Genomic DNA, 22,500 nt, shown 5'->3' on the forward strand with positions numbered 1-22,500 from the left:
CAGCACAATTCCTTTGCTGGCATTCCAAGGACACAGAGCTGCAGGACATTGCCCCTGTGGTCTTGTGTTGATCATTCAGTCTCTGCAATTTCCCACACATCAGATGCAGACTGGGATATTCTCTGGCAGTGCTGAGAGGATACTTAATGCAAAGATCAAGGTGCTCAGCTATTATCCATCTTAAGGAGACACCCATCTGGACTTTTATGGGAAAGTTCTTTTGGGTGTCCAAACTTTGAGTTATTAAGCAGTTGGAGCATATTTTTTTTTCCTACACAGTAGAATGTGATTTAGTACTTAGATTAATAGTTGGCTCAAGACTTCCCTTTTAATGGATGAAGCTACTTTCAGCAAACAAAATTACTACACTTGGGAGTCTCAAAAATTGTCATTTATTATGAAGAGTGTTTCTAACACAATTTACAGAGTGTGGAATGCTTCTTTCATTTTTATGTTGGAGATCAGAAAAACCAGTAGGTTTTAGCAGTCTGTGTGTGCTCTTATCAAGCTGCAGAGCATTTTTGTGACATGGTACTAACACAAAATAAAGGCTCAACTTATTGCTTTGTACATTTAATAGAAAAAACTGAGTTGATATATGAAGTTGACTTCTAACACAAGTATTCATTCAAATGCTGGGAGGAATGCCAGCCTCAACACACAAGCGTGTGTCTTGGAGTGGAATTTTAGGCAGCCTCCTCTGTACTTACCCTCAAAAAAAAAATAGTTTAAAATTATTTTGAACTCTTCTCTGTGGCTTTAATGACTTGGAGTTGTTATTCTTCAGAGTATTACAAGGAATGTTTTTCCTTGTTTCAGGTACGACCCTTGAATACAGAAGGATCACTAAACCTTTTAGGCCTGGAGACAGTCAGATTAATATATTTCAAAAACAAAATGGCAGGTAAGTAAAGAGAAGCCAATTTCCATCATGCACATTTTTGTTTAGAAGGAGCATTTTTCTTTGCATCTGTGCATTGCAGAAAGGGATCTCTTAAATGTCTGTGTGCTTGTTAACTTGGGAAAAAGCCAAAGCTTCTGGATTCCACAGTGATTGCAATGGTGTCTCCTCTCTGAACCGTTTTTTTCCCTTTTGAATATTCAATGAAGACCTGAATGAAGATTGGAACTAGAAACTAGAACAACTGGATGCTCCCACCTAATGTGGGACCACCTGCCAGAATGCTAACCTAAAAAAAGCCTGCAAAATTGAAGACTTAAATAGTAATTTTGGCAGCACTAGATTAAAATCAATACTATAAATTATTTATTTATTTTAGTATAAATTTATAAAAATTTATACTATTAATACTTTAACCCAAACAAATTATTCCCAAGCATTTTAAAGTAATATGGTGTATTCATAACTTACTATTAGGGCCAGCTATGACTGTGTGCCACAATTTTAGCTCCAAAAATCTATTTTTGTTATGAGTCTTTCTGACTTTTTTGACTTTTTCAAGCCCATTTCATAAGCAGACTCCTGAGGAATTTCCTTAAACTTTTGTTTAACATCTTAGGTGGGGAGGGGAGATGCTCTAAAAAAAAGCTATAAATTTCTGTTAACAACTTTCTGAAAGCAGTGGAAATAAGCACTAGCAAAATGTATTGCTGCCGGCACTGTTTCAGTGCTTATTTAAATTGCCAGCAAATTAATTAGTACGAAAGGAATGACAGTGGTAGAGAGGAGAAATACACCAGAACTATGTTTAGAGAATTTTCAAGTCTAATACTGAACATTAGAGTTGATCTTAAGGAAAGAAGAGATTTGAGTGCCATACAAAAGCTGTTTTGTCAGTGAGCAGGAGCTTATTAAGTGTCACTTTAGTCTCCATCTATAGAAAACAAGACAGAGCAGTTGCAACATTCATTCAAAGTCACACAGCTGTAGTGTGATGATCACTGTTTTCCTTTTCATGAAGATCCTGTCTTCCTTTATTGAAGATCCCTTGCCAGACGTACACACGTGGAAAAAAAGCTTCCCTTTTTCCACAGTTGCATCAAAATTACAGCAATGTTCAAACATTTCAAAAGCAGTATTCCCTTTGGAGAAGGGAATGAATGAATGAGAATCTTGCATTCAGTTTCCAGACAGTTGGCAGAACAAAACTGTTCCAGTGATTTTCAGTGAGAACTGCCAAGGGAATTTTGAGACAAGACTCAGATTCCCTTCCTGCCCACCGAAATGTTTATTTCAAAGAATGCATCAGTGGTGTTTTGAGCACACAGGTGTGGCAGCTTGTGTGCAAAGTAAGGTTAAGTCTGTTGCTACATAACAGAGTAGTAGAATTGGCCAAGGAAACTCATAAACCAACAAATGTCTGTTCAGGTTTGATGGGAAAGGGGTGGTGTCCAACACTGGCAGAGCAGAGGTAGGAAGAGCATTGAAACTCAAATTCCATGAGCACCTAAGGAAGTGCCCCACTGCATCCCCATCTTTGTGCTGATTTCAGAAGGGGATGAGCTGGTGGTGCCCGAGACATCAGACAACAGCCGGAAGCAGATGGTTCGGAACATCAACAACAAGCGGCGTTACTCCTTCCGCGTGCCCGAGGAGGAGAGGATGCAGCAGAGGAGGTCGGTATTCCACCTGTACTTGTCTTCTGTCCATGCCTGTAGGCCCTGACGGACACTGACTGATGCCAGGGTGGTGCTTCATGTGTGGCTTTCTGGAATGCCCATTCTGGTGTTCCTGTCTCTTCTCTACCCTGTTAATCCTCAATGTTCAACTTGTGTTAATACCGCTTTGGATGTGGATATGCACCGGATGCACAATTAGTTCAGATTAATGATGTCAAACAGCTGTAATTTGGAATGCATGCCTCCACATACTGTATGCAGGTGCATAGGTGTGCACATACACTGTGTATATATAAAGTTCTCCAATAAACACTTTGCAAAAGGAGATTACTTTGCTAACTATGCATATGAATTAATTACTCTCAGACTCTGGTTCTGCTTTTCTTTCTGAAGGAGATTCTCCTCTCAGCAGTATTCCAGGACATCTGTTTCTTTGATTTATAGATTTAACTACATGAAGTTTCTATAAAGCTCACAAAACTCACCTCTTCAGGGGACATAGGACTTCAGGATATATTTGTAATGGGAGTGTTTAACAGGTTACAAATATTTTCCTAAATGGCAGCAAAAACAGGTCTGCACTACTCACAGTGTTCGCAGAGGATGTTATTGACCATTTGCTGACACTCACTAGAAGTGACCTGCTACTGTACTAAGCCACACTCCAAGAGCTGAGTATTTCACATTTCAAAGATCTTGCACCACTGTTTGGCTCCCAGTTTGTCTTTCTTTTTGGCTCTAAGGAAAATAACAACTGTATGCAGTGGAGATAAAATTCCATTTCTTGTTCTTGCCTTTTCTAAGTTGATTGACATTTGGTCTCTAAAATTTTATTTATTCTGAGTTCTGAAATGCATCCTTGCCATTTTGAAGAGCTTTTAATTCTGACTACAGACTGAGAAAGGTACTGCAGTATTATTTTAATTCTATTTTCATATTTTATACTTCATTTTCATCTCCACTTAGTAATATATCACAATAAGTTTGGCTTTTACTCATCTTACAGAGCATTTTACCAGCTCATTCTGTGAATATTAGTAAATACTGGCCATGGGCTGTTAGGCTGTGAACAGCATTCTTTTATCCTGGCCCCTTGCCTTCTCCAAGCTGGAACCTTCTTCACACCAGTACTGACAGCAGGGGCTTATCACTGTTAACATGGTTAAATAGTCATGGACTCATGGAATTGTTTAGGTTGGAAAAGACTGGTTAATTTCCATTTTAAAATAGCTGACAATCAAAGCTGTACATGTTTTATAAATGCCCATCCTCACCTCGAAGGAAATACCTAAACAAAGTATCTTCTCTTCCAGGGAGATGCTACGCGATCCAGAAATGAGAAATAAGTTAATTTCTAACCCAACTAATTTTAACCACATAGCACATATGGGTCCAGGAGATGGCATACAGATTCTCAAAGACCTCCCAATGGTAAGTACAAAAGGACATGTGAGAGTGACTGACTGCTGCAGAGGCTGCAAATAAGTGGGAGAAAAACAAGTGCAGTTTTAATGTTACAGTGACATATTTCCTATCAGGAACAGTGTGACAAGCTAAAGACTAGAGCTAAAACTGCTCTACTGTATGTAATGAAATTTAAGCAAGGAGTATGGCAGGCATTGAGTGGAGGAGTGCCTCTGGAGTTTTAAGACAGGTTGACCTTGCAGTGTTGATAATTTTTGTGACCCCTATGAAGGGGAAAAATGTACATGATTTGAGCCTGTGCTCTTTGTGGGTATGGAAAACGAAATTCCCTTCTCTGTGAACTGTAGTTCAATTCCTTTTTTCTCCTCCCATCTTTAGCACCAACTTAGCCTATTTCTTTACAGCCTGTTTTCCTGTAGCAATTCAATAATGTCTACTGCTCAAATTTCTTTCCAAGCCAAACATGTTATCTTTCCTGTTCTCTCCAAATTAAGTACTCTGAATGAAAGAGAACTTCTTGCATAAAAACAAACCTTTTAAGTTGAAAAATGGAAAAAGAAAATGTGTAATAGCACATGTTCATTTCCATAAAACCTCATGTAGGAAATAATCACTTGGAAGTTACTGAAATCTGTGATGAGCTGAAGACTAATTAATTCTTTGCTCATAAGGAAGTACCATACTGCTTGCTTCAAGCTACCTTGAGCATCTTTTGGGTGTTTGTGTTCTGTATTGTTTTCTAAGCACATCCACAGTGACACAGATGTGATTCACATGATGCTAATTAGCACTATAAGAAAGATGAGCTGTTATGATAAAAATAGATGAAGTTTGTTCCAGCATGGGACTCAGGCATTAGCACAGAACTGCTGTCTAAAATGATCATTGTTACTACATGGAGTTTGTGCAGAAAGCAGGAAGTAGATGCTGAAATTGGGATTTTCTGATGCTGAAAAGTGCAAAGGAAACAAAAATAAGACAGGAAAATAAAGTGCAATATGCAGTTGCACTGGTTTAGGAGCCTAATCTCTGGTCTTAGGATACTTGTTTTACCTCACTTTTGAAGCAAATGGTACTTTTATGTCACACTTGACTGTAAAGTCTATACTTTGATTTATTTTAAAGCTTGTATTAGACACACACTGAGAAGCCTCTCAATAACAAATATATTTGGTGTAATGAGAAAAAAACATTACTGTATGTGTGAATCATTTTTATAAATGAACACATATTGAAGGTACTGTTTCTAGAAAACACATGACAAATCCAAGAGATGCTGGCAGGTATGTGTCTCTTACCTGGATACAAGATTGCATGTGTCTAATGTTAGACAGAGAATGAATGATCTTTTGCTTCAGGGCAGGGTGCAGATCAGAGCCTTTCTTAATTTCTCCATTTCTGGTAAGTTCTTTAAAATATTTGTGGCTCTTCTCAAGCAGAAAACATAATCTGTCACCTCTATGGGTAGAGCAAAAGTCATCCTGTGTCACACCATCAATAGTTGAAAGTTCATGGCTGTCAGAAGCTGCAAGGACTCTTAATCAAGCCCCACATCTGACAAGTGTAAAACAAAGAATGATTTCATCTATAGAAGGGGATTTTTTTGTCATCTCTCACTGGCTTTCAGCTTTGAATCCACTCTAATTGCACGTGCCTTTTATTAGCTCACAGCTCCTGTTTCAGCTTAGGACAGGTACTGTGCTATTACCAATCTGTGTGATGCTTTGAAAAAAATTCATGAGTCACTTTCCACACTTAAAAGTGATGAGAGGAATTAGAAAATGTGTAAAATACACAGTTGATTCCTGCACTTGTTCCTCTGCTGCAGCTTCTTTTTTAAAAGTTATTATTAAAACCTCCTTTTTGCAAGTAAGTATCAATCTTAATGCTGGGAGATGTCACTGCAAGACAAAGCAAATTTGTTGTGCTTTTTTCCATCGCTTCCTCGCAATGTCATGTTGTATTTGTATTCCTAATTTAATTGGTACAGAATTGCATCAAGCACGGGACTTGAAAGTGTGTGAATTTGAAAATGTAACTTGAAATTAGGAAATAAATGTTTTGTCAAGAGTTACTTCAGTCCAGGCAGCTTCTTCTTTTCCAACAGCTTCCTGTAAGGTATTTGCCTGGACTGAGTTTTCATTTAATCCATTCCAGAGTAAGAACTTTGTTTCTCAGGCATAAAAATAGAAGAAAAGGAGTTGTGTGGCCTTTTATTTGAGGTTATGTATAGAGTCTGATGTTTTATTGAAAGAAATTTAGAATCAGAAGAGGGCATGGAAACAGAGGTTGTTTCCTGGGGAATTGGTACACAAAGTAAAGAATAATCATCCAAGCCTGTGTACAGTTTATCTGTATGCTGGTGCCTTTTCCAGGACATGGAATTATTTCACCAGTTACATACCTTATTCCCAACAAGTGAAAAGCTGGGGTATTTCTGTGCTGCTAAGTGTGTGTCCTGATTTTGCAGCTGGAGCATCATCTTTGTATTTTTTAATGGATTAGTATGGTTCAGAAGAGAAAGTATTAATTTTTAACAAACTTTGGGGAAGATTGCAGCATTTTACTTTGGGAATGCCTGTTCTTGTTTGTGGAAGTGAATGGTAAAATACATTTCTGGGGCTCAGACTGGGGGTAGAAAGCAGTGCAAGGCTAATAGTCTTCTCAAATTCTCTTCCTCCAGCTATTTTAGGTAATACAGCTTCTTTTTTTATGGGGTAATGGAATGCAGAAAGAGCATGAAAGAGTGGAGTGGGGCTTTTAATTTGCAGTTTCTTCTGGTTTAATTGAGCACCTTCAAATTTGGCTGGATCTATGAACAGAAATTTTTTCACCCAGCATGAGCTTTCACTGAAGTCAGTATAGTGCTGTATGGGCAAAAGGGGGTCTTTAGGTATAAATAGGTTTTGATAGAGAATAGATATTTTAATCTCTGTGTTAAATTAGATTGTCACAAGCTAAACAGCCAGCTCAGCCCAGCTTTTATCTAGCACACATGGATGACCTTTATAAAGCAACTAAAATTTTTATGTATATTTATGTATTTATATTTATTCATTAATATACACATATTCACTTCATAGATGCAATGTGAATCAGAATAAAACTAACCTCTTCAGCCCCACTGCCTTTTTTAGGGGAAATGCCAAGAACTGAGAGAAGCACAGTCAGAATTGGTAGTGATGGCCCTTGATTGGTGGGCTGGGCTGTGTCTGTGGGCAGGAGGGGACCTGCACTTGTGTTGCCCTAAGCCTGGCCTGGTGGGTGCAGAGCCTGCTTGCTCTCTGCCCACCAGATGATGTCTTTTAAAAGACCAGCTGTAGAGAGTTTAGTTTTTGTTGTACCCAGAACAAAGGGAGCATTTTAAACTCTCTTGCATTATTGGATGTGTCAAATCAGGCGCCTGTTTGTGTAGAACATATCTGGCTGGTTTTTTGCCCTTGCTGGTGCAGCCACATGAAGGGGAAAGCTGATTTCTCTGTGTGTTGTTTTCCAGTGTTATCCAGTGTTTTCTTGGTGTGCACCAGACACTGATGTGTTTGTGGGAAGCTGCAGTCTAGTGGCCTAGTCCCACATTGTTCTCTCCGTGAACAGACACCCTTGACTTCAGTAGAGCCCTGGTGTTTGGGCAGGACCATGCCCAAGGCTTCGAGAGAGATCAGATTTAGGGGGTTTCAGGCAACTGTAAATTTGCATCCTTCTTTTCTTCGTGGTGGGCACTCACAGTCTGGCTTTGGCTCACAACTCTGTGGGCTGCAGCACAACAGAAATCAGAAGCTGTTGTTTCCTATTAGCAGAGCAGTAATCAGTACATATTTGTGTTTTATTGCTGTGGATCTGGGTCATTGTCTTGTTTTGTACAATTTAGAATCGTTCCTGTTAGTGTATCCCCAAACTTATTTGTTTACATGTTTTTCTTCCCTAGCAGCCTGTCACCAATTAACCTGGCCGTACAGTCTGGCCTCCCTTCTGCCCTCTTGTCCCTTGAAGCCACTTTATCGTGGATGCTCCTTTGTAGTGAAGATCTGAAATCTGGAACTGCACTTACTGCAGCACAGACCACCTCTCTGTGTACATCAGATGTACAGGATTGATTTTGCTTTCATATTTTGCATGCTTAAGTATTTTTATATACAAAAGCTGGTCTTGACTGCCATTATATTTGAACATTATGCTTCAGTTTGACCTCATTTACATGAGCCATTCTACTTCCATTCTAGATGATGATGTGTGAAGCTTTGCTTGTTTCAATTGAGAAACTTTTAGAGTAAATGAATACTTATCTATATTTGGTATTCTTTAAAGAAAATGGGAACCCCATGCATGCATCTAATGATGGAGTCTATGGAGAAAGTTCCATGGAGTATCATTTTTAAAATATTGCCATATCGTGGCTTTCTCACATTCATGAATGCTGGCTAAATATTTTCATGATCTGCAGCTGGCCTACTCTCTGCTTTTTAGCTTGTGGTTTTAGACACTGACATATCTCCCTTATTGGCTTTTAGGAATGTAGCTGGCTTTGCTGGCAGTTCTCTGTTGTGAGCAGAGAATTCAGCAAAGTCTGCTGTCCTGGACCATTTTAGAATGGTGGCTTCTTGTACTGATATTTAGATGCTGCTAAAGTTACTAAGAACGATTTAATGTATATTATGTCTTATACGCCATAATGTGGTAATTGATGTTTTGGTTAACAGGCAAAGCCTCATAATAACCGTGTGTTTTAAAAAAAAAAAAAAAAAGTTGGATTTTACCAGCTGAAATGAAGAGAACAGTAACAATAATGTTTGATATAATATGTATTGGGATGTGACTTAATGTTCTTCCAGACTTTAATACGTTCCACATACAAAAAGTAGTGCCTTAGGTTTAGTGGAGGGGTAAGCTATATTTTTACCATATTTTATATTTTAAGTCCTAACATTTCTAATGCTACTCAGAAATATCTGTTTTAAGGAGATGAAATCAATTGCATGAGGGGAAGAGGAACTTAGGAAGGAGGAAAGATTTGCTGGTGTCCATAGGAAACCAGCCTGCTGCTGGCTGACTGAGCACGTACAGATGGCACAGGGAGGGAAACCGAGCCTTGAAAATCTCTTCCATTAAATCTGGATTTAGATGACTTTAAATTATATGAGCGCTTGTGTCAGCACTTTCCATAGAGATGAATTAGAAACCATTCCTGTTTAATTTGCAGGGTTATTTCTCCCCTCTCCTTCTTTATGCTACACTTTTGGGAGCACGCTGCTCAGCTGACCTGTTATAAACATTTGAATTTCCCAATGCTTTCACACTTTATGTGCTGAGGAAGGGCCTAATCCTCTGCAGTGCAGGGATGGCAGTGCCAGGTCCCCTCAGCACTTGGGATTAAGCCAGTGTGGAGCAGGACGTGGGCCTTGGTCACCTGTCTGCAGAGAGAGACTTGTCCCAGTGGTCTGACACTAACCCCTTCACCTTCCCACACAGCCTGTGACCCCACCCTGTCGAAACACTGTTCCCTCCTGTTGGAAATGCTCTGTGTTTGTTGTACGGGTGATGATTTTAATGGAACTGCTAAAATGCATGAATAACAGAAGGAAATATCTTAACGATCTCTAACTGCTGTGTATGCTCATCTTTTCTTCTCCCCACACCACCTCACCTGTGTTCACCTTCCTTTGTTTGTGTTATGTCTATTTTAGATTGTAAGCTCCTCAAGGCAGGGAACTGATGCTTCTCAACTGTCTGTAAAGCACCTTTTACAACTGTGGTGCTCTTTGAAATATCAAAAAAATAATAAATATTAGAATCGATTCCCAATGAGTTAAAAGTTTTATTTGTTTCTAATGTTTTAGCAACAGCAAGGGCAGCAGGCCCGTCAGACTCTGTGTCAGGAAGGTGCTCAAAGGACTGGGGGTGGCAGTGTCAGACGCAGGGTTTGCTGTCTGCTGTCCCTGCTCCGTGTTTCGCTGCTCTTGTGGAACTGCTGGTGCCGGTGTAACCTGTACAACCATCCTTCATTGCTTTCTCTCTCTGTTGTCTTTGATAGCAGCGTTCCCCTTATCAATTCCCTCATCATCACTCCCGTCTGATCTCCTCTCCGAGCAACTTTGAGCACATCTACCACATGACTGTTAATTCAGCTGAAAAATTCCTCTCTTACGATTCCATAAACCCTGCATTTTCCCCGCCTCCACGCTCTGTCCTCGGTACTCCAGACTTTGTCACACTCAGGGTATGAACGGCTGAGTCAGGTGTTCACTCTACTAACACTGTGTGGTTTTCCTTTTGCCTGGCTATTAACGTGGGAGAAAACCCCTTGTAAGCTGTTCCTTCACCCCACCACTTTCCTTTGTCCCACACAATTTACTTTCTGCTGTCAGCTGGGGTCTTCCCACAGCTCTGACATGCCAAAAGACACTTCGTGGCCTTAGAAAAAAAGAAAAGTTTGGGCTGAACCTATTGCTGTGAGAATAACATTTTTAATCACCAGGAAAGATGTGGTAATTTTGAATAAGTTCTCTGTTCCACAGTGTTCATCCTCCAGCAGAGTGCTGCATACCAGGTTGAATTAGGAAGAGGTTCTGGATCTGTCTGTGTTGGCCCAAGCTTTCAAGCTGTTTGTTTATGATGAATTCCTGTGGAATGTGAGACTTTGTGCACAGTACTGTACACAGATGGAGAGACACAGACACAGGTAGTGCCTCAGACAGTTTCTAGGTTAAAGTAAATAACTGGAGTTAGAACATGTAGAAACAGGATAAAAGTTAAAGATGATGGCAACTTGCTGATGTAGATCCTCTTAACCCTGGTAGCTTTAGGAGAGGCTGAGGTAGGATACTGTTCTGTAGGTATCCTTCCAGTTGCAATGTAAATTGGAGGGATGGAAGTGGTCTTCCCTTTTTTTCTTGCCTTGTGCATCCAGGTCTGCCTCCCTGGGGGTTGTTGTGTGCTATGGAAATACAAACCAAAGTGAAGCAGGTGCACAGGTGGGGCCTGCAGCTCTGCCTGGCACAGATAAGTCAGGAATAACCTGTAGGTAGATGTGTGTGATGCTGTTGTTTGCTCAAGATTTGTGTGGGTCCAGGCCATGCCCATTGCCATCACGGGAACATTGCTCTTGGTTTCTGGCAAACCTTCACTGCCAGGCTGCTTCAAATGCCTCTGGGCTGCTGTGCTGGAGCCCTGTCACTGGGAAGGTTTTGGAAACATAGCTGCATCCAACACTAGACAGAATTTAAAAATGCAGGAGAAAAAGAAATCTCCTCCATATGGCTCCAAAACCAATTTGCTTAGCTTTGTCTTGTTACATGCATGGTCATGTGTCACTGCTATGAGGTCCCAGTTGTCACAGCCATTTAATACACAAGAGGAATGCTCTGCTGAAATGCCAAAAAAAAGAAAAAGAACATACTGTTAAGTTGAATTGAAGGCTGTTTTTCTCCTAGAGGGTCATTATAGGGTCACTGAAGCTGTATTTCAGTTCTGGTTTTAACAGGGTTATTTTAATCCAACTGTACTATAAAATTATCTGTGTTTAATATGCAGCGATGTATCACCGGACTGTGACCCTCCCTCTACTTTCCCTTTCTCATGTGAGTAGTCTCCCTGGGATCAGTAAGGAATGACCCCTGGTGCTTCAGACAATAACTCAGCTTTTTCTTTAGGAGTATCCTTCATCCTAGCATAAATTGGAGGGCAAAAAAGTGAAGTGGACAACCTGGAGTGTCAAGATCCTGTCCCATTATCTCCTTAGAGCACTATAGGTCTAGTCTTGTGTGAGGAACAGTGTGTGTCTGCTTTGTGGCTTGAGGGTAGTGGTGCTGGAAGCTGTATGGAAAGCCAGGCTGTGAGTTTGGTTTCATGTCTGTGCATCCTCCCTATGTGTTTGGAGATTTTAGTGTAAGAACGGTGCTATGGTCCCAGGTAGGATTGGCTATTGGAACCAGGACAGTGTGGAATCCATAGGGGAATTGAAAAATGACCTGTTAAAGAAGGCTTTTAGAGTGTGTCATATTATTTCATGGAAGAGTTGAAAGCTGAGTTTTATAGTGTGATGAACAGAGCATTACTTTAAAACAAAAACAAACCCCAAAACAAGAACAAGCAGCACAATGGACAGAGGAGCAGAGGCTGAGCAGTTCCCGTGGGTGCTGTACCTGTCCAGTCAGACCCTGTCCCTCATCTCAGTGCTGGAGAAGGTGCCCAGGGAGCAGCTGGAGCAGGAGCTGAGGCTCTGTAACACTGGCAGTGATTGCACCACATAACCCACAGCTCCACTCTCCAGCTGGAATGGGATGCACCAAACTAATCTGGGACTCTCATTCTATTTCACAGTGATTCACTTTGCTCAGCAGCAGCTTCTCTGCTGCTGCTTTTGCCCCCACTTCTTTCATCTTTCTGCATTTGGTCCACCAGTGGGGGTGAATTTTCCTGCTAAGATTTGAATTGTTGCTCGAAATGAGGGGGTTTTGTCTCTCTAAGTAAAGCAAGCTCAGGTTTCCTTTTGTTTTCTGTGTTTTTAACCTGCTGCATTGTGCTGCTTTGTAACTACCGCTAATAACTGCCGTTTATTTTCCTTTGAATCCCCTTCCTGCATCATGTGCACACACTTCCAGGAGGTTTGGTCCAAAATGCCAGCATCCCTGGCATGTGCTTATTTTATTTTTAGAAAAAAGAATAATGAAAGATTTGCTTTGTGGAGAGACTTTCTACGAGGAATTACATGGACGTTGCAAACCGAGGTCATGAAAAAGAATCATCTTTAGAACACACTGTTAAAACAAATGAGTCTTTTTTTGTGCACCCAACCATTCCCTCCTTCCCCTGATGCCTGTATGTTGTCTGCTTAGTCACTGTGAAGGAGGTTAATCACCTTACCATTAAACATAATTGTTCTCTTTGCAAAAGGAACCACTGTAGGTTTATGCCAGCCTTGGAACCCCAGTGTACTAACCCCAGTGCACACGTGGTGCTGCACTTGGTTTTCCTTTCTTCCTTCAAACACAGCAGTAACTCATCCCTCAGCCCCTCAGTCCCTTTGTGTATCGTCAGGGGAGCAGCCCTCCAGGGTTTAGGTACAGCCAGGAATGTCAAACTCTGCATCTCAGTTTACTGCATGGGGAAAAAGCAGAAGATCAGTATTTTGTACTACAAAGTAGGTTGGTTATTCACATTTAAAAACAAAAAAAAAAGAATGGGGGAAGCTAAGCAAGACAGCAATATAATCCCACAGATAATTTAAGAGACTGTTTTAAGCCTTTAGGTGTAAATCCTCGGTGCAGCAGTGGAAGAAGGGAGAAGTAAAAAGAGCTTTTTCATTGGTAAGGTCTCTGATTCTGTTTTGCTGGTGTATGTGAGAGATCTAGGAACAGATGAGATATTTCAATTCTTATTTGCTGCACATTAAAAATCAGCCATTTCTGGCACCCTGGGAGAATGAAAAGCCAAGGGTTGACTGTAAGATCAAAGGGGTCAGTTAGAGCAATGATTCCAAGGATCATTGTAAGACTGGATTTGGCAGCAGGATGGTAAAATTTATCTAGTGATGTCTGACCTGTATAAAATCTGTTCCTTACAAAGCCTCAATGAAACTACCCATTTTAAAATACAGATAGAAACATGGGTTGTACCAAAGTTCTCTGAGAATATCCTTGTGGTGGTGGAATCTTTGTTCTGGTCTGAAATTTTTGTAACACCCTAGTTTAAAGATGCACTGTGATTGCAACTGTTGTTTTATATATGGGCTACTTCATCTCAGTTTAAGGATGGGGAAATAATTAAACATAAATAAGAAGAAACAAAGAGTTATTGCAGAGGGGGGGCTGTAAAGGGTAAAGGAAGAAATTCTTAGAGCTACCTGCAGTTCTTTCACATTGCACATCTATGAAGGTTCCCTGAACCTAATTCCAGTTAATGGTACTGACTTAATAGTGCAAGTCACACTGTTGATGAGCAGGACAAGGTCTCATATTTAGCCAGAGCTGAAATGAGACGTGGGCTAGGAAGCCAGGTCATACACAGAGAGAGGGGCTAAATAATCTGAGAAGTCTTCTCCCCTAAGGTCAGCTGTAGGTTAACAGAAGCAGAAATAAAATCTCCCAGAGCTCACTTCAAAATACTCTTTTTACTTTCTTTTAAAGACAATGTTTGAGGAGCTGCCATATCCAAGTAGAGAAATTGTGGTTTATCCTCTCAGTCAAGGACCACTTCAGTCCAGTAACTGATTAATTTAGAAAATCACACTGGAACTCTCAGGATTAAAAACAGGAGCAATAATCAAAATATGCAGAAAATACAGTGACATGTGCTCTGATCCTCCTCTTTGTGCAGGCTGGAAACAGGAGGCTGCTTCTGACTTTGGCTCAGCTAGTGTAGGTTTGGAGGGATGCTGTTAGAACCTTTGGAATTTCATAGAGATTGATCTACTCTCTATTCATAGCTCTGTAAGCATTAGCGATTAACCTGGATATAGTATTAATTTATACACTCATGGCACAAAAGATGGCATTAAAGAGAAATTGTAATGAGATTCTTGGAAACTTGTGTTCAGAAAGAAGGCATTATGCAGTGTAACTTGGATATATATATACAGCAGCTTAATTAGGCCTGCAAACCATCCTTTCAGGGAAATTCTGGAATTATTCCATGTATTCTTTCAGTTGCCTGCATATGTCCATGTAATTCAGCACTTCACTGCCGCGTTGCGTGTGCTGCCAGTCTCTGCACTAAACTGCAGAATATTATTTTGCAATTTTTGCTGACTTGCTGCCCAGACACTCAGCTCTGGTAAGGTCGGGAGTTTAATGTGTTTTGGGGCCTTACAACACAGAATTGCAAGGTTGAGCCAGCGGTGGATAAGTGAACATGTCGTGTGTGTGTGCATTTCAGAACCTTCGGCCCCAGGAGAGCCGGACAGTGTTCAGTGGCTCCGTCAGCATCCCGTCGATCACGAAATCCCGCACGGAGCCAGGACGATCCATGAGCGCAAGCAGTGGGTTAGCAGCACGTAAGGAAACAGCTGTGTTGCTTGGGGGCTGGGCACAAGTGTTTTAGGGAAAGGGCTGCCTGCAGTGGCTTCTGTCCATGCTGGATAAGGATTTTCTGAAGTGATGGCTGACTGTGTTGCTGCTGAAGGCCAGCAGAGTATTTTAGTCTTGCTTTCAAAGGAGCACGTGAATAAGTAGGTGGTGCTTTTGAGAGTCCCACATTTGTAATTTGTCAGTTCTTTAAAATTTATGTTAGCATCCAAATTACATTATTAGCCCTGGGGCTGCTTTGCTCCTGCTCAAGTGTTTTAAATCAGTTGTTCACAAGCTCCATGGTTATTAATTTGGTTGCTGAGCTGCGTGTAGCTTTTGATGCCTCTCGTGCCACTAGTGTAAAGGTAAAGCAGTAGAGAACTGGCTGCTGGAATGGAAGAGCGGCATTGCGTTGAAAGAGGCCACTGAAATTAGGCAGCCACCACAGCTGTTTCTACAGCAGCCACCTTTGTCAGGAACACGGTGACAGTAAAGTGTTCTTACACTGACAATGACTGGACAATTCACAAGAACTGCAGCAGACAATATGAAAGCCCTCATAGCTGCAAGCCATGAGTTTGGGACACACTGCAGGAAAGCAGAACTGGCCAGAGAAAAAGCTAAACAAAGTCCCTAGTGTGTTGAGTGGGGTCCCTAACACAGTTCATTCCTCTGTTGTAGGATCTTCTGCACAGAACGGCAGCGCTTTGCGGAGGGAATTCTCGGGAGGGAGCTATGGAGCAAAGCGCCAGCCCATGGCATCGCCCTCAGACGGGTCCCTGTCCTCCGGGGGCCTGGACCAAGGCAGTGATGCACCCACAAGGGACTACGAGCGAGAGGTGAGTGACTGCAGGAGGAGGAGAAACATTAAGGGTGATGATACAGATCAGGCAGTTCAGTCCTTTCGTGGGGTTGGCTACAAGTTTGGGAGTCATTGACAGTCGAGATAGATTTCCTGTATTTCAATCTACAATAGACTTTGACCAAAGTGTCAGCTCCGGTCCTGGTATTTAAGATGCAGAAAAAGCTCTCTGCATTCCTTACCTGGAGATGTGTGGGTAGCAAGGCTCTCCCAAATACCAGCCCAGTAAAGTAGCTGCTTGATAGTAACAGATCACAGCTTGAAGTGCTGATATTCCTTTAGACCTTTATGTGCAAAAATTCATAAGCTATGTTAGCAGCCATTTCACAGGAGACACTTTGTAGTCAGAAGTTAACAAGGTAATTTAGTTTACCTCTATAATTTCATTTAGAGCAGGAACTGGATTTAATAATTTCTATTCTAGAAGTAACAGTCTAGACTGTTGTTATGATAAGACTGAAATCCTGCCCAGTGCTAAACTCAGTCCCTCCAGCTAAGAATGTTTTACGTGGAAGGGTTCAATCTGAAGCTGGCCTGCAAAACTTCCCCAACCCATTTTCTTACCAAGGAGTGTGAAAATGAGAGCTCACACAGGCTTTTCGTGGTACTGAATATATCCTGCCAGTGGAAGCTGAAAGGGCAGCTGTCTGCCCAAATTCAGGCTCAGAGTCGCATTCTCCTGTACTCTGGAAGATCCAAGTAACTCAATAGGATATTTTAATTGATACCCTGGGGCTGACATAGAAGAGGGAGCTGTGACAAAGCCACAAAGATTTCTCATTTTAGTGCAAGAGCATCTCAATCACAGTATGTGTAAAGGCAGGAGCTGTTGTAGTTTTACAGGCTTCATAGTGAAGCTGCACACTCTGCTGGCCAAGCAACCCTTGGCAACACACAGACTGCCAGAATCCCACTGGTGCTGTGTCTTAATGTCCTTATGTCAGTATCACTTATGCTTGCTGAAAGTAGAGTGATCTGACCACTTAATCTCAGGTCTCCTTGCAAATTGTGAGCAAGAAAGATCCCTCAAAATCCTCAGAGGCCTTTGAATCCAGCCATGGTTGCTGAGATACTCCCAGTCACCCCCAAACTTGCTGTCCTGTTACTTACTGGTATTTTGTGTGTCTCTGGGCTGCAGGACTCTGACTCTCCAAGACACTCGACGGCATCGAACAGCTCCAACCTCAGCAGCCCTCCCAGTCCGGTTTCTCCTCACAAGACCAAGAGCCTCTCCCTGGAGAGCTCTGACCACGTGAGTTGGGACTCATGAACTGCTTCAGCATTCAGATTTGGCATCACATCAGCTTGCTGTCCCCATGGCTGTCCCCTTCACTTGCTCCAGTTCTCACCTTCATCCTCCTAACCCTCCCCATTCCTTGTCTGAAAAGGATCTGGGAGTGGGGTACAGAGGAAGGTAAAAGCTGGTCACCTTCAGCACCGTTCGGCATTGCCTCACCTCCCCAGATCTGACAGCAGCAAATGAGCAAAGCTAGGGTGTTGGTAAATATCAGATGCTGTAGATTTGTACTAGTATTGGTTTCATTTTTGTGGTTACAGCTGCTTCATTTTTAAAGACATATTTATCCCACTCCCACTTCCCTAAAGGTAGCGTAAGTAGACCAGACCAGTATCAACAAGAGAAAATTCAGAGGGATTTTGTTTTCATACAATAGCTCATTGTACTGTACAAAAGTAGCACAGAGACCCCTTCCCCTCCATGGGGAATGATCAGTATGTCAGAGGCACATAAAAGCTTTCAGCCACCACGTTTGAATGTCAATCTGATTGTCGCCAGCAAATCCTTATTGATTAAAATGATGCATATTTTACTACAGTACAGAGTTTAAATAAATACGCAGATGTTAGAGTAAAATACGTATGTATATATTCAAAGAAAAAAAGCATTGTGTATGCAGCAGAAGATGGATGCTTATTTAAGAGAGCCTTTAATTTAAGATTTGTGTTGTCCCTGTTTTCATGCTCGGTGATTTACAGACTCGGAGGGCTGGCTAAAACCTCCCACAGGACAGAGATTCCGTGTGCGCAGCACTCGCTGCACTGCCGGGACAGCCCCTGCAGTGCTCTCACAACACTTCTCTCCTTCTGGCCGTAGCAGAACTGAAGCTGTAATTCCTACTTTCCTCATAGTCCCCATCCTTTTGAATAACAGCAACAATTGGCAGCAAGGCCCTGTCCCAACAGCCACGGGTGCCGGTCAGTGCGGCGGCTGCCCTGGTTCTGTGCGTGCCACCTGTGAGCTGGAGCCTTGAGGCAGCTACAGGAGAGGTCCTTCAGGCAGCAAGGGAGTTCAGTGCAGCTGGATTCAGCAGGAAAACTGTTTCCCTGGGTCAGCCTTTGAGCAGGTTTAACTCAGAAGGGAGCAGTCTTCCACATCTCCTTGACTATCCCTAAGCAGCAAACTCTTACTGTCATTACCAAATACTGGTTGCTAATACTCATCAGCCAAACGAGTGCCCTTAGCCCAAAGCTGGCCCTGGCTGGCTTTGCTGTCTCTGTAGCAACAAAGAACCTTGAAGACTGACCTCACACTGTTCACACTGTGGTAGTCAAAGATGCCTGGTGACCCACAACTGCTGCACTGGCAAGGTTGGTTTTCCTCTGCCCCCTACCTGTGCTGTGGGTTGTGCAATTTGCAGTTATTTCTATGTGCTACCTGCTGTTTGGTTCCAAAAGCAGGGCAGGTTGGAGGGCAGGATGTACTGCAGTGGAAGGCAGAGCCTGCTGAAGTTGGAAAAATAAATAAAAAGCTGAAGTGGTCACCCAGTTAACAGAATAAATGAAAAACTGATACACAGATGTATGGTAAGAGGGAGATGTCTCTTCTCTTTAGTTAGCAAGGCAGATTGTGCTTTTCATCTGGGATGAGCCTCTCTTCCCAGTAGTATAGTTGCTTACTTCATTCTGTGACCATACTCAAACACATAAGGGCTTTTTGTATTTAGAATATCGGGGTCTGTGGGTTGCAGAAACTTGTTATGGCTCTCATTAAACCATTCTGTATTCTTGCAGTCAGCAGTTTTGTAGAGTTTCACCCACACAGAGGTGTTTGGAGTTTTGCAGTTTCTGTCTTCCCTAATAGAAGTTGTAGGTAAGTTTAAACCATGTACAGTAATTTCCAGGTATGATCTAAATGTGACATAGGGAACAACACATAGATCATCTAATCCATTTAATCATGCTGGGTCTCCTAGGTAAGATTTCTCTTTCACTCTGAATCAAGAGGCTTATCCAAGTTTAAGCTCAGTCAGTGTTATTTTGGGACAGGAATTCAAGAAATTGTTGTAGAAACCATCATATCAAAAGCCTGTCTCTCTCCTGTTTTTCAGAGTAGCAAGCTGGTTGTGTTGTTTGTTTTCACTTCAAACCTACTACTTTTGCAAGCCTGGCATTTGAAATTAAAAGCTTTAGCAAATAGCAAAGCATCAGAAAGTAATTCCTCCCAGAAAAGTTTCTGTATTTCTGAGGGACAGATAGGCAGGGTGTTACTGGCATTATGGAAATTCCACATCAGCTTCTTTTCAAAGGCTGCATATTGCTTCAAGTATAGCCACTGCTTTTTCCCCACAATTCCCTTGTTTTGGTGAAGCATGTCCACACACTTTTCAAAGCCTTTGCAGACTAGTTTTGTATTTACTGTATGTTGTATTTAAATAATACTCTTATTTTGATGTTGAGAGAAGGCATTTAAACAGTAGTCATTAAAGACAGAGCAGCCTGCATGGCAGTCCCCTGAGAGAGGGTCACAGGATCATTTTCCATGGACTTTTTTTTTCCACAGTTGTGCTAAAGCTCTATCTGAAAATGGAACCCAAAGAGCCACCTCACAGCAAACAATTAAATTGAGTAAACCCCTGTGTTTACTCCGTTCCAGTGCCTGCAATCTATTGAAACCAACCCCTGGCATTTTCAGGCAGAGCATAGGTCAGCTGTGTTACAACACTAAGCTCAGAGGATGAAGAGCTCCACAGGCCCACGCTGTTTGTACACTACAATGTCCAAGGCTCAGCAGTCTTCTCTAGGATTTATTTAATCATTAGTTTGGTCCTGTGCATTTTTATATGTGTCTGTTCAGAAGAGAAACAGCAACTGTTCTCTCAGTTGAAAAGCAAATGACCACATCATTTATTTGAAAAGAGAAAAATTGTCCTAGGACTTAAATAGTTTTATATATTTGGGGACCATTTGGTTACAGACTCAATTTGAAACCACACTCATCTCTTTGTTGGTATGCATACTGCAGCTGAGCTTTCTAAAGACTCACTGGGATAGGAAAATTAACTTGGTCATTTGAACTGTAAGACTCTTGACTGGTATCTCCAAGGCAGTTGTCTCCTGAGATTTGATGTTTGCTCCTTTGCACTGTAGCACTGCTTCAACTTCACAGGTCGAGGACTGCATTTTGTTCTGGGAGCTTAAAATCTCCCCCTGAATTCCTGACTGTGGCACATGTTCTCTGTACACAGGATGTGTATCTAGCTGGGTTTTTTCCTTTTGGCTGAGACTGAAGGTGTTTGCATTTTTGACAGTGCTTGAACAGATGGGTTTGTTGGGGTTTTGCCTTTTTTTTTTTTTCTCTCTCTCTTTTGATGGCAACAAGGATCTGAACAGATTCAGGCAGCTACTAAGGATTCCAGGTTATAGGATGGAATAGGTTGGGTAAATAGCTTTCCCCTGCACGTGTGCACACACAGGTATGTGGCTTCCTCCCACATTTCATAAACCCAAAAGCAGGGTTACAGTACTCTCTTCTCTCTTGCCTTTGGCCTGTAGAAGACAGCTGGTGGTTTCAAAAAAACATTCCTGAGACTGTGGTGAAGCAGTTGATTCTTTTCCCCTCCATTAATTGCTGTGGTTTGTTATGAATGTGCATTTTGCCCACTTAAATGAGTTTTAAAACTGAGTCAGGAATGTTCTCTCTTTGATTTGATTCTGGTAAACAGCCCAGGTGTGTTATTCTCAGGTATACGGCAGAGGGAATTTAAGGGTCTTGCCATAACAAAAAAGTCCAAAAAGCGTAGTTTATTTATAGAAATGTAGTTTAACTGCACCTAACTGGTTCACAGTGTGTCAGCCTCTCCAAACAGAACAGTTGGATTATTAACACAGATTCTGGCCCTGTGTTGTATTGCATGGCCAGACCCTGAATGACAGGACAAACATGCTCTTGGGTGGAAAAAGGGTTTCTTTTCTGTTTTATGAATGCTGTTCAATTCTAAATGAATGCATTAAGGGTAAAACTTACTGCAGTGCAGGTACCCACAGCTTTTGAGCCTTAGTCTGAGAATCAAAGTGGCACATAGCAGTTCCTGCTGTGGGATCTTTTGTTAATACAAGTCTGTTCCATGGAGGAAATGGGACAACTTTTCTGCACTAACACAAAGTGCACCATTCTGTGCACTTGGTGTTCACAGTTTATTTGATAAACACCCCCAGAGGCCGCTCTGCTGCAGGCTTTCCAGTCTGAATTCCAACTCCTCTCATTCCAGCCACAGCTCAGTACAACCTATTTTCATTCTCCATTTAAGATAGTCACATCTACAGGGAAGAAATCCACAAACAAACCAGTGTTGCTATACCTGCCTTTTTATGTATGACAGTTTCATATCATTTATTTTTAAAATATGTTTTTTAGGTTTTTCATTGTAATATTATTGTACAGTTTTGCATGGCATAGATGTAATCACTTTTTTGTTTTAGAGTATAAAAGCTGACAAGTGTGCGTGTGGGGGAAAGATTCTGCTTTTTGCCTCTTCTCACTCTTTTGTTTAATGCCCTCAATGTTGTAGGGGACATTGTAAGAGATTCTCTGCTACAGAACAATGATGTAGATTCTTTTGCACAGAAATATTTAAGGTGGAACAGTCAACAATGTAAAAATGACTTACCACCAATATTTTATGTTGGTAACACACTTAATATTAACCTACTTTGATGTACTGCAATAAAACAGGGAACTGTTAGAAATGCAGCTGTTCTGTCTTTTTTTCCCACCTCCCCACATTAAGCATTGAGGAGGAAATGGAAAGGGGAATGATGGTACTCTTGAAGGTACAACATGCTGGTTCTAACACACCTGCACAAGTGCACAGGGGGAAGAAAAGGATTATGTGAGAAAATCGACTTCCCTTTAAGAGCTTAAAAAAAAATAACCAGATCCTTTTGAAAGTACAGTCAAAGTCACTGGATGCTTTGCTGTATTGAACTACAGTTTCCCTGACCTTTTTCTTAGGTCATCTATACCATGATGACCTAAGAAAGAGGTAGTTATGTGGTTCTAGTCAGTGTTTTTCATGTTCCTCCTTCATTTGTAGTTATACATCAAATTTTTCAGCTGTCCTAGTGTTGGAGGCTGGATTGTTAGTTAGTTCTGAGCTACCAACATCACATTGATCTTCATGCACCTCACAGAATACCTGTGAAGTTTTGCATGTGCCCTGACCCTTTCCTGTCATCCACCCATTCCTCACAAGTCAGCCTGGAATTTTTCCCCTACCAGAGACTGTTGATACATGTTCTTCATTCATTCCCCTGTTGGTGTCATGTTGTAAATGGCCTCATTGGACCTGGGGAAGTTTAGATTAGATATTAAGAAAAATTTCTTCACAGGAAGGC

At 41.6% G+C, this 22,500-nt stretch overlaps 1 protein-coding gene across 12 annotated transcripts in view; it reads left to right on the forward strand.

Moving 5' to 3' along the window:
- Window positions 1-21,852, forward strand: part of CDC42BPA (CDC42 binding protein kinase alpha) — a 181,254-nt gene extending 159,402 nt beyond the window's left edge. For 8 of the 12 annotated variants that reach the window (XM_015620820.3, XM_015620828.3, XM_015620821.3 and 5 more), the window contains 6 exons: window positions 820-904; window positions 2,454-2,577; window positions 3,894-4,011; window positions 14,875-14,992; window positions 15,687-15,844; window positions 17,006-21,852. In XM_015620820.3, the coding sequence (XP_015476306.1) occupies window positions 820-904; window positions 2,454-2,577; window positions 3,894-4,011; window positions 14,875-14,992; window positions 15,687-15,844; window positions 17,006-17,137 (735 nt within the window). In that variant the 3' untranslated portion in view covers window positions 17,138-21,852. The other 4 variants (XM_015620832.3, XM_015620825.3, XM_015620830.3 and 1 more) reach the window with 4 other exon arrangements.
- The last annotated feature ends 648 nt before the right edge of the window (window positions 21,853-22,500 follow it).

Source organism: Parus major, chromosome 3 (genome assembly GCF_001522545.3).
Source record: "Parus major isolate Abel chromosome 3, Parus_major1.1, whole genome shotgun sequence".
Taxonomy (NCBI): Eukaryota; Metazoa; Chordata; class Aves; order Passeriformes; family Paridae; genus Parus; species Parus major.